The sequence below is a fragment of the Cebidichthys violaceus genome, unplaced genomic scaffold (genome assembly GCF_023349555.1).
Source record: "Cebidichthys violaceus isolate CVI_PGR_0920_01 unplaced genomic scaffold, fCebVio1.0.p SCAF_14, whole genome shotgun sequence".
Classification (NCBI taxonomy): Eukaryota; Metazoa; Chordata; class Actinopteri; order Perciformes; family Stichaeidae; genus Cebidichthys; species Cebidichthys violaceus.
The window spans coordinates 13,166,417-13,179,644 of NW_027176307.1; the positions used below are offsets into that span (position 1 = coordinate 13,166,417).

The window sequence follows — 13,228 nt, forward strand, 5'->3', positions numbered from 1 at the left end:
GAGACGGGTTTTAACAGTTTATGAAAATATAATGACCGTGTACATTATCCTTGTGAACGACAGTGAGGTTAAAATGCAGTGATGATGTTGTCTAATAGATAATAAGTCCGACTTACTTCTAAAATGTCAAATTTAAATGTACCAGACACGTGTATACCCCATTATCCATATTACTAACTACAACACACATGACGTTGACTACTGAAGCACTGTGTATCACATTGCTGGTCCAGCACAACAAGCCAGGAAAACACACAAACATCAATCTCAAACAAAGTGTGCACCCAGTAATGCCCGAAGCTGCATTAACGGAGCGTTATTGGTAACATCGTTCAAACGACAACCTCCAGTGCTTCACTTGTTCTCCGAGTAAGACGACACGTTGCTCATTTACAGCTCAATGTATCACACTTGAGAATAATTGCTTTTTTTTCTTCTTTTTTTTTTAAAGAAGTTAATGATTTACTCGTGAGGTTGGTTCCGCCCTTATGAAGCGAGCGGTGGATGTCTGGGGCCGTGAGATAAGGCAGTCCCGTGTTTGTTATTGAGCACCACCTACAGGAGCTTGTTCCTCCCTCGGGCCTCAGTGGATCTTCAGGTTGTGGAAGTGGTCCAACGTGGCGCCCAAAGCCCAGCTGGCCTCCACGTTATTCACTTTCTTGGTCAACTAGAAGGGGGGGAGGGGGGGGACACAACAGATCACTCAAATGCCTTTTGTATTTATTGAAATAAAAAAAAGTAACCGAAACTTTGTGTAGTCTACTTTTTCTGTTATGAACCTTTTTGGTATTGTGTAAAATATGTATATATATTTAAAAAAACTATAGAATTGTTTTTTAAAGTTTGACTTTTTTTTTGACAGACAGTGAACAACAAAGTCAGCATATTTATTTATTTTTAGTCAAAGTATAATGGGTCTTCTTAGAAGTCATAGTACAGTAGGTCATAATTAAAAGGACATAGTATGTTGAAAAACAAGTATTAAAAAAAAAAAAAGTATGTTGTAAAAAAAATGTTATAGCATAGTCTGTCAAAAACAGTATATTGTGTAAGAAAAAGTTTTAAAAAGTCAGTGTATCTCATAAAATGTCATATTATAGTATGTTGTAGTAAAGTTAATAAAAAAGTAATATATGATGTACATTTTCTTAGAAGTCAAAGCATAGTATGTCATAAAAAAGTAATTTTATAGTATGTCATAAACAGTCATGGTATAGTATGACAAACAGTCATGGTATAGTATGACATAAACAGTCATAGTATAGTATGTCATAAACAGTCATGGTATAGTATGTCAAACAGTCATGGTATATAGTATGACATAAACAGTCATGGTATAGTATGTCATAAACAGTCATGGTATATAGTATGACATAAACAGTCATGGTATAGTATGACATAAACAGTCATGGTATATAGTATGTCATAAACAGTCATGGTATAGTATGTCAAACAGTCATGGTATATAGTATGACATAAACAGTCATGGTATATAGTATGACATAAACAGTCATGGTATAGTATGTCAAACAGTCATGGTATATAGTATGACATAAACAGTCATGGTATAGTATGACATAAACAGTCATGGTATATAGTATGACATAAACAGTCATGGTATAGTATGACATAAACAGTCATGGTATAGTATGTCATAAACAGTCATGGTATATAGTATGACATAAACAGTCATGGTATAGTATGACATAAACAGTCATGGTATAGTATGACATAAACAGTCATGGTATATAGTATGTCATAAACAGTCATGGTATAGTATGACATAAACAGTCATGGTATAGTATGTCATAAACAGTCATGGTATATAGTATGACATAAACAGTCATGGTATATAGTATGACATAAACAGTCATGGTATAGTATGACATAAACAGTCATGGTATAGTATGTCATAAACAGTCATGGTATATAGTATGACATAAACAGTCATGGTATAGTATGACATAAACAGTCATGGTATAGTATGTCATAAACAGTCATGGTATATAGTATGACATAAACAGTCATGGTATATAGTATGTCATAAACAGTCATGGTATATAGTATGTCATAAACAGTCATGGTATATAGTATGACATAAACAGTCATGGTATATAGTATGACATAAACAGTCATGGTATATAGTATGACATAAACAGTCATGGTATATAGTATGTCATAAACAGTCATGGTATATAGTATGTCAAACAGTCATGGTATATAGTATGACATAAACAGTCATGGTATATAGTATGACATAAACAGTCATGGTATATAGTATGACATAAACAGTCATGGTATAGTATGACATAAACAGTCATGGTATATAGTATGTCAAACAGTCATGGTATATAGTATGTCATAAACAGTCATGGTATATAGTATGACATAAACAGTCATGGTATAGTATGACATAAACAGTCATGGTATATAGTATGTCAAACAGTCATGGTATATAGTATGTCATAAACAGTCATGGTATATAGTATGACATAAACAGTCATGGTATATAGTATGACATAAACAGTCATGGTATATAGTATGTCATAAACAGTCATGGTATATAGTATGTCAAACAGTCATGGTATATAGTATGTCATAAACAGTCATGGTATATAGTATGACATAAACAGTCATGGTATATAGTATGTCAAACAGTCATGGTATATAGTATGTCATAAACAGTCATGGTATATAGTATGACATAAACAGTCATGGTATATAGTATGACATAAACAGTCATGGTATATAGTATGTCATAAACAGTCATGGTATATAGTATGTCAAACAGTCATGGTATATAGTATGTCATAAACAGTCATGGTATATAGTATGACATAAACAGTCATGGTATATAGTATGACATAAACAGTCATGGTATATAGTATGTCAAACAGTCATGGTATATAGTATGTCATAAACAGTCATGGTATATAGTATGACATAAACAGTCATGGTATATAGTATGACATAAACAGTCATGGTATATAGTATGTCATAAACAGTCATGGTATATAGTATGTCAAACAGTCATGGTATATAGTATGTCATAAACAGTCATGGTATATAGTATGACATAAACAGTCATGGTATATAGTATGTCAAACAGTCATGGTATATAGTATGTCATAAACAGTCATGGTATATAGTATGACATAAACAGTCATGGTATATAGTATGACATAAACAGTCATGGTATATAGTATGTCATAAACAGTCATGGTATATAGTATGTCAAACAGTCATGGTATATAGTATGTCATAAACAGTCATGGTATATAGTATGACATAAACAGTCATGGTATATAGTATGACATAAACAGTCATGGTATATAGTATGACATAAACAGTCATGGTATATAGTATGACATAAACAGTCATGGTATAGTATGACATAAACAGTCATGGTATATAGTATGACATAAACAGTCATGGTATATAGTATGTCATAAACAGTCATGGTATATAGTATGTCATAAACAGTCATGGTATATAGTATGTCATAAACAGTCATGGTATAGTATGACATAAACAGTCATGGTATATAGTATGTCATAAACAGTCATGGTATAGTATGACATAAACAGTCATGGTATATAGTATGTCATAAACAGTCATGGTATAGTATGACATAAACAGTCATGGTATAGTATGACATAAACAGTCATGGTATATAGTATGACATAAATAGTCATGGTATATAGTATGTCATAAACAGTCATGGTATATAGTATGTCATAAACAGTCATGGTATATAGTATGTCATAAACAGTCATGGTATATAGTATGTCATAAACAGTCATGGTATATAGTATGACATAAACAGTCATGGTATAGTATGACATAAACAGTCATGGTATATAGTATGTCAAAAAGTTTTAAAAAAGGACATAGTGGGTTATGAACAACTTTAGAAAAGTCACAGTAACCAGTTAGACCTGCCGGACCAAATGTCATCAAACTGCTCCAGGAAGGAGAGCCAAGATGGAAGCTAAGCAAACCCAGCAAGGACCTGAGGCTACTCCACACCACAGCCTGCTGCTTGTTATGCAAATGTGCTCCAACTGTATCCCCGTGTTGTATAATGACAATAAATGATCCTTGAATCCTTGAAGTATGTCATAAAAAAGTCATAGTATACTATGTCGTAAAAACGTTTTTGACATAACAAAAATCATAGTAAAGTACATCATTAAAAAGATATATCATAAAACGTTTTCACAGTATAGTATGTTGAAAAACAATATAGTATAGTATATCATAAAAAAGTAAAACAAAAATATATAGTATTGTATGTCATAAAAACTCATAATATAATATGTCGTAAAGATTAAAAAGGGACGTAGTACGTTGAACTAAAGTAAAATAAAAGTCAGTATTCTAAGTAATTAAAAAGTCATAGTATAGTGAAAAAAGTTAAAAGTTATAGTATAGCATGTTGAAAACAATCATAGTCCTAAAGTAAAAATAAGTCAAAGCATGTCGACAAAATGAGTCATAGTATAGAAATTAAAATTAAAAAAGGGTCATAGTATATATAGTATGTCCAAAAAAGTAGAAAAAAAGTCATAGTAAGTTGTAAAAAAACTTTTTTTAAAAGTCATCATATAGAATGTCGGAAAAAGTAAAGCAACTCATAGTATAGTATGTTGAATTATTGTATGTCAGAAAAAAGTAAAAGAAACATGTATAAACTCAAATTCATAAAAAACTTTGTTAAAAATAGTCATAGTATAGCATGTCATAAAAATGTTTATAGAAAGTCATAAAAACGTCATAATTGAGTTATACAAAAAAGTCAATGTTGTAAAAAGTTTTTTAAAAAGACTCATAGTCTAGTGTGTCGAAAAAGTAAAAATAAATCATAGTATAAAATGTCCTAAAAAAGTTAAAAGTAGTGTGTTTCAAAAAAATAAAATAAGGCATATTGAAAAAAAGTCATAGAATGTCATAAAGAAGTTAGAACAAAAAGTCATAGTATGTCATTAAAAGTTTTTTTTAAAATGTCATAGTATAATATGTCATAAAATAGTCATTTTTCAATAGTGTGAAAAGTAAAATAAAAAATTAAATAAGGCATATTATTAAAAAAAAAACACCATAGTATGGAATGTCATACAAAAAGTATTAAAAAAGTTATAGAATAGTATGTGATGAAAAAGAAAATATTTCATAGTATAGTGTGCGATAAAGCAAAAAAATGTCATATGTTATAAAAAATAACAAAAAAAATAAAACACTATGTCCACATTTTTTTTTTTAAGTCATAATATAGTATGTCATAAAAGAGTTTTTCTTTAAAAAAATGTATAGTACTGTTTGTCATGAAAAAGTAAAAAGTAGTCATGGGATGTCGTAAAAAAGTAAAGAAAAAAAACGTCATAAAATTGTGAGTCCTCAAAATGTTTTTAAAAAAGTCATAGTATAGAAGTTCATGAATATATATTTTTTTAAAGTCATAGAATAGTATGTCAAAAAAAGAAAAGTCATAGTATACAGTATGTCATGAAATGTTTTAAATAGGTCATAATATAGCTCATGAATGTGATTTGAAGGGCTTTAATTTTGAAATGCTACATCAGAATGTCCTGGTTCTCTCTGAGTGACACCTTGAGGTGGTCTGCTATCAACCTGAGGTGAAATGATTTTGTAACTATGCACCATTTCCTCTAAAATACAATCTGAAATTAGACAAATTGTATACAGTATGTCATGAAATGTTTTAAATAGGTCATAGCATGTCATAAACAAGTTTTAAAAAAAAGTCATAGTATAGTATGACGTAAAAAGTAATGAAAAGTTATAATATAGTATGTTGAAAAAATCATAGTACAGTATGTCCTACAAAAGTTAAAAGTAGTCATAGTATATCGTAAAAAAAGTAAAAAATGATAGTACAGTCCATCATAAAGCACAAGAAAAAGTCACAGTATAGAAGTGCTGCAGGAATATTTTGATATGTTTGCACTCTAAGTCAGTGGGTTTTAATGGGTTTTTCGATTCGATGCCTGAAATAATGTCTAATGTCAACACAAGCCTAAGATATCTTCACATTTTTGTTCTCCAATATAAAACACATCAGTAGATAAGCCTCTCTTGATGTTTTTAAGTGTTAAGTTATAAAAGGTGGTTACAAACAAGTGGCTAAATGAGACTACAAAACGCCATCACACCAACTCGTCCACCGTTACAGCCTTGCTGTGTTTACTCCCACTTGTATTATCTATTTGGCCGTGGTCTGCGCGGAGGCATTCAATTCAAGGGTGAAAGAAAAGGATCACATGTAGCCATCTCCTCCTAACGAGTAACGTAACCATGCTTGTGTCTTTTAATGTGACTCAATAGTTTGATTTGAACAACTCTTAAGTCTGCGCTACACTCGCAACCTTTTGGAAAATGTTCCTTCGTGTCTGTTCCCACCTTAAAAACGAGGCCACGAACCTGCAGCACAGTGCTCTCCTTGAAGCCGAATCCATCCTTGAGCAGACAAGTGATGTAGGTCATGTCCATGCACAGGAAAGGACGGATGGGAGGGTACTTGGTCATCTTATTGCACACTGAGCAGGCAAAAAGGAATCATGTCAGTGGGGTTGAATGATCAGTCATCTATATTCTGCTGAGAGCGTAGGATTTCAGACAGCAGCGAGGACACAAGTCCAGACTATTGAGATGCGCGCTGGGGTCTCAAGTACAGGCTGCTGCAGATCTGCCAGAGAAAGGATGTGTCGCTTCGCCCGTCTCACCTTCTTTAGCTCTCTTCTTGAAGTCTCGGACCTCCAGCATCCCTCCTTGGACCCCATCTGCAACAGCAGGTGATCGGGGTCATCGTCCACACATTTTAAATGCTACACCATTCATTAAGAAGGTAGATCCACATGCACATTTCCATAATACTAATAATAAAGAGTGTGTGCCCTTTCAGCTCGGACTGGCAGAGGATAGCAATTTCTCTAATAACTACACACCTATAGCTCTTCAAATCCACCGAGACGGGCGCAGATGACTCACACTTCCCTGCCTCTGTCTCGCACTGGAATAGGTAATATCATCCTGCTAGGTCTGTATAATTATGTAAGGTGTGTACAGCGGGTGTGTGAGTGTGTGTGTGTGAGTGTGTGTGTGTGTGTGTGTGTGTGTGTGTGTGTGTGTGTGTGTGTGTGTGTGTGTGTGTGTGAGTGTGTGTGTGTGCTCACTGATAAGGCCTGCATCCACAGCTCTGTCAAAGTAATAGGAGAATGCATAGAACACATTGCTGTCTTGGAGCTCGTACGGCTGATGAATAATCCCCTTCACCACCTTAAGTACTTCCTGATAACAAAGCTTGTATCCTGCATAACCTGCAGAAGAAAACAGAGAAAGCGGTGTAAAGTATACATCTTCTGTGGGAAAAACATTACGGCATGACGTGTAATTCAACTCAAGTCCATTCTAATGGGCTTTGGAAACTTAACTGCAAAGGGGAATCGGTTGTTTTTGGGGCTTTTTCGACTATGATTTCTTGAGTCTATTACCTATTATTTTTAATGCTTTTTCATGCTGAAAACAGATGTGCACGTCTCTAGTAAACACAAGATTCTAAGTGGTGCTTTTGCATGATTCATGTTAGAGAAGCTCAACTTTACAGATCTGTCGATTAAATCAACTAATAGATTCCTCTACAAAATACTCTACAAGAGTGTAAGATGACTAAGAATGTCTTTGGCCCTAATAACTGCAGATCACTGTATATCGCCAGAAAATATTCAGTTTTGTATTTTTGCTCAAATCTGTCACACTCTCTTGATATTTGTAGTATGACAATCGCAGGTTTAACCTCATCATCAATGACATTCAAAGGGATTTAAAAAAAGTGAATTCCCTTATACTCCACTCAACAGCCTGATGATACTTTAGGTAAACAGGAACGTACCATCTGGGTCCCCGCTCACTTGATAGGTCAGCCCTCCAAAACTCCACTCGTCCCTGAACTTCTTCGGCAGGCAGGAACTTTTAAAAACGCGCCACTCCGACCCTGTTAAGAGCGTTAAGACGTCACTCGTTTAAATCTTCTAACTCGCTCTAAATGCTTCACGACTGGTCACCGCGGCGTGACTCTGACTCAGTCACTGACACAAATTTCCTCTGAAGCCCTTCGGTGATTCATCTCAGGGTCTCACTTGAATTGTTGATCAGAGAGAAAGACTTGAAAGTACATCCCAGGAAAAAAAAAACTAAGAAACATCTCTCTCTTGTTACCTCCTCCACTCAGTATTTGTAGAAATGGGAAAGGAGGAAACAACACCCGAGAGAACACTTGGGAGAACTGACTCACTGTTGTGTCTCAGTGTCTGTCTCAGACACACTCACAATGAACAACACTGACCCACAGCTAATGGCAGAGGAAGGAGCACCTTTTCCTCCTCTAAAGCACAGTACCTTCTGCACCCAAAGCGCCCAGTGTGGCCAGTCGCGCTGCCATCAGTCCATTTCCAAGGTAACTGGATGAAGTCAAAGGATTGTTGTACAGTTACAAAACCAACCAGGAACAGACTGTGTACCTAACAAGCAAGTCATTCTGAAAATAGGCCAAACAAATGGTGTCACACGGTGTTCACATCCTAATGACTGCACAGATAATAGAAGTTCCCCTAATTAAAAACCACAGCAAGTGAAGTTACAAAGTTAACAAAGTCAGTGGCATTTTACTGGAGGCCAATTTTAAAAAAAAAAAAAAACAGATGGAAATCACCGTTAATAAGAGATTTTTATCAAGAATCGACTTCATGCGGTCAAATGTAAGATTAATATATCTTATGAAACGTGCATCAATTCACAAATCTGTTACCTGTAAGTGTACAATTCGAATGATGTGTTGGAGATGCCAAATCTGGCAACGTAGTCAGCAACAGGGACACTTTCAATGGTTTTCTACAGTGAGACATGAAGGATACAGTGTGTGACGGATCACTACAGAGTGTCATTTGTACAGAAATCTCAAAGCGTGCAAAAACAACAACTGACCCTCAGCTTTGGCAGGAAAGTGATCTGCGTGGATCCTCCTCCCAGATCCAAGATTCCCACTGTCTTTTTGGCTTGTGCGTTCAGGTGACCTGAAAACAGTTCCTACTTTAATCCAGCAGCCGACAGAGAAGAGCTAATCAGTTATACCTAAGATGCTATCTTCAAAAGCCCTATTTTGACACAGACTGTGCAAGCAAAAAAAAAGTGGAAAATCCAGATACGGAGCCCGATAAAGATCAGAGCAACCCCCTTTGGGCAACGAAATCATAGTTGTATGCATTCGACATTTGTGAAGCGTGGGGTCTATAAAAAGACGAGGTTACAGTACTCACCTGTCAGATAGTTCACCGATATCCAAGCCAGGATCCCTTATGTTTAAGAGATTTGCAAACCAAGAAAATTTCAGGTTGAACACACAAGTCAATTTTTAGAAAAGCTGACGACAAATTTTTCACAGAAATGTAAAAAGGTCACGGCATGTACGAACACGTGAGAGAGAGCTATGATGCTAAAAACGAGCTTGAAACGCTGACAAATCAATAACACTGTGGCACAACACACAACAACACCAATTTCTCAACCACCTAATTACAGACTTTTAAGGTCACAAACAACTTTGTGGTGAAGAGCAATTTCATTTTCTTAAGCATCATCACAAAAGACCGCAGTAATCTGCTGCGATTTAGTGTAACAGTCTGCAGTCAACAGAGACGGCGTGTAGAAAGTGCGCAGCACACAAAGTGGGGCAGACGGATCGCTGATGCCACCTACAAAGTGCTGCAGAAAGAACATGAGTGGCTGTGATGAGTGACGGATGTGTTGCTTGTCGGGGCAGACGTTACCTTCATACGTGCCATTCATTATGCTGACACTGTTGTCTGGGACCAAAAAGGGAGATTCATCAAACACATATTGAACCTGTGGAGGAAGAGGAGGAGAGGCAGAATGAATGATTGAGAGAAAAGGGGGAAGAGGAGGGGGGGGGGGGGGGGGGGTGAGAGCACGAGAGCGCCCAGGAAAGCAGCAGAGAAATGGCCTTATTGTTATCTACTGTAATGGCAGCTCATCCAGAGGTGCCCTCCGCTTGACGGGATTAATTAATTCCCTCAGGGGGATTAATAAAGTATCATTTATCTTCCAAGGTGCCCCAGGGCCATCCATTACTACCTTATCCCCTCCACGAGAGCCTTCCCCGCTAAGCTCACACCGCTTTGATAACCATACTTTTTCTCTCGTCTATGCACCACCTGCCATCGCACTGAAAATGCTCCCCCCCCCCCCCCTTCCTGCCTGCTATACTTCCCCGGATTAAGAGGTTGCACTTTTGCCTCGAGAGTGTCAGACAATGTAGCGCCTAATAGCTCCCCTATGATAAAGACCCGCACTCCACTTCACAGAGGTCTCGACAGTGTGTCGTGTCTCTGTACCGCTGCACTCTTGTACCTGCTCCAACAGAACCCGGGCTTTATCTGCGGCCAGCAGCCGGAGTCCAGCTGTGGCTCTGAGGACCAGTGGAGTTCTCTTCCACTCCAGGCGAGGCACCGTCTTCTTGGCCACCTTCAGCAACATCCTCACCGTGTGTCCAGCCTTTAAAAAAAGCAGACAATGCTCAGAGCAGACTTCTGACAAACAGGGTGACTAGTTAGAGTGGAGAGAACACTCAAAGTGTTGCATATCATGCTGCTTGAATATTCACTTGTTTGTCATTTTGGGTTTTTTCTCACGTCCTACTTACTTTTGATTCCCCGCAGAGGGAGGCTGTTGGCAGTGTTTCTGCATACAATGTAGAGCCAGCGGACCTTGTCCTTCAGCTCGATATAATTGATTCGATTTGACAATGAACTTACCATTTCGGGAGAGTCAGCATATGCTGACAAACCGGGCTTTATGGAGTGGAACATCTCATTGTCCAAATTCGGCAGCTCCTCTAGAAAGATACAGGATCCGCCCACATCAAATATGCAGCAGCTATTAAAAGCATTAAGAGGCCTAAATCTGCTTAGCATACATATGCAGAATATATCCCCGTTATTCAAGAGGAGGCATGTTGACTCGAGTCTGACAAAATAGGATTATTTCTTCAAAAGTAAATGCAGTCAAGTATAACCTATGTCCCCCTGTGGTGGGTAATGTAGAGGATGCATTGTAAATCAATTGATCACAGGACATGAAGCCCCGACCACTGAATACACTTGTGATTGTACCCGTCTCTCACCCTAGATATTGACGACACGTGTTAAAGATTAATACGTCCAACATTACCCGAGTCACTCTGGATGAAGGTGTAGACGTGGATGCGCGTCCCTGTGCTCCCGGCATCAAACATCACTGCATAGAAGATGCGGCTGTGGTTCGCCGGGCGGCTCAGTCTGGGAAGGATGCTCCCAAAGCTGTTGGTCAAGTCCAGGAGAGAGGTCTTGACCTGGGCTCGGCTCAGCCCCGCAACGGCGAGCAGGACCAGGAGTAGAAGCGGCACGGTGAGCTTCATCTTCACTCTGGAGAGTTGACCAAAGAAAGATATCACAGGTCTTCTGCTTAGAGCAAGTTGAAGCTACTATTCTATTAAATGGGGTTGAACTTCTTCCAAAAAAAAAAAAAAAAAAAAAAAAAGCAGCTCAAACTGATGCCGACTGATGTTAAATTACAGCAAGACAAGCGGCAGAGGCGTAAGAAGCAATAGAGTTATTTATATTAGACCACACCCAGTCAGACTCTCCAACCAACCACAGAGACATACCCCAAAATCAACCTCTCCACCTGCTGAGTCAACTCCTGCAGACAATTTGGAAAACATCGCATCAACACCATGTTTTGACTTAATTTGACGGACTTAAATCCTTTGATCTTCGATCAAAACACGGCAACTCAAGCATGTCTCAACATCGCTCTACAAAAACTCAGATATCTAATGTGAGGAATTATGATTTATTTGAAGCCTCACTCGGGCAATACTCAGTGAGAAACCCCTGGTGAGACAATCACTCTGCTTTAACTAGAGTCTGGAGAAAGTCACAAAAAATTTATAGAAATGCTACAACTAGACACACCATTGGAATTAGTTTAGTGTTAAAGGACTGTCTAACAAAGCCCAGCCTCTGTCCCTTTATTATTTATTAATCACTGAAATGTTTCAGAAGCTAAGCATGACATAATTCTCATTTCTGGCCTGGATTTTTGCTCATTTAAAGCTACTCTTTGCTAGAAAATGATAAACATCAAAATACACACCAGGCTTCATAAATTTATAGAACTAGTTTGAGGGTATAAGACACTGAACTTGTCACGACCATAGGAGGCGTTGCATCTCAAAAGACTATTTTGTGATCATCACTGTGTATATGAGCCATACATTTCTACACTATAGAAGATTTGTAAAATGTGTTAGGAGTTTTTATTAAAATGTATGAGGTTGTAAGTACATTTGTAATGTTTTTAAATCATTATTAGATGCTTTTAGACTGGATATTTATGTGGCTATTCTGTAAAAAAATGTTAACAATAAATAATAATTATATACATTTTTTTTTATTTTATTATTACATATATATATATATGTTATCATTAATAATAATAAATATGTGATAAACAATTATATAAATTGCTCGTTTTGTCGGATGTTTTACCGATAACGTTAGCATTACATTAGCGTTACCGTTAACCAAGTCAACTGTCGTGACTAAAATTACAACGTAGCTTACGTAACGTCTATCCAATACGTATGCTCACTAGTTTTGACTCATTACACTTTACAACACTTTTCCCCCAATAAAACGTTACCATACAGTTATGTTTAATGTCAGTAGAGTATCATTGAACGTCTACCTGGCGTTATATTGATTGACCGTTACATAGCTCTTCGTTAACGTTAATTATCAGTCAACTGACGGAACTTACGTCAGCTAGCGTAATAATGCTACGTTAAACAAAGCTGGGCGCTGAAGTTTGTTAACGAGCTAGTTAGCGTTAGCTTAAAGCCGCACATTACTGCGTGTTACACCTAAAACAAACAAAACACGGTAGAGAGATTTGTAACGTTTGATAACTTATTTAAAGGGCTTTCTGGACGCTAAACACACTCGGAGCTCACCATGATGCTACGTCCGACCAGTCCTCACGCGGACGACTGGCCGTGACGTCACCTGTGTTGTGACGGAAGTCGTTTTCGGTCTCGTGCACACCAATGGACGTCTCTAGAGTGAAACATGCTTTAGTACAAAACAAGATAGCG

The 13,228-nt window shown here is 37.2% G+C and overlaps 1 protein-coding gene across 2 annotated transcripts; it reads right to left on the reverse strand.

Annotated features, from left to right (window-relative positions):
• Positions 1 to 4: 4 nt before the first annotated feature.
• On the reverse strand, positions 5 to 13,179 carry entpd5b (ectonucleoside triphosphate diphosphohydrolase 5b). 2 transcript variants are annotated; one of them, XM_068708968.1, is made up of 14 exons: positions 13,088 to 13,179; positions 11,263 to 11,495; positions 10,848 to 10,927; positions 10,444 to 10,587; positions 9,843 to 9,918; positions 9,333 to 9,368; positions 9,001 to 9,089; positions 8,825 to 8,907; positions 8,416 to 8,477; positions 7,910 to 8,011; positions 7,194 to 7,337; positions 6,744 to 6,800; positions 6,442 to 6,557; positions 5 to 667 (listed from the first exon to the last, which is right to left on the reverse strand). In XM_068708968.1, exons 2-14 carry the CDS (start codon positions 11,486 to 11,488, stop codon positions 584 to 586), a joined length of 1,299 nt encoding a protein of 432 aa, XP_068565069.1. In that variant the 5' UTR covers positions 11,489 to 11,495; positions 13,088 to 13,179; the 3' UTR covers positions 5 to 583. The 2 variants fall into 2 exon arrangements, with proteins under 2 accessions (XP_068565069.1, XP_068565068.1); XM_068708967.1 differs by having other exon boundaries at positions 6,421 to 6,557.
• Between the last annotated feature and the right edge of the window lie 49 nt (positions 13,180 to 13,228).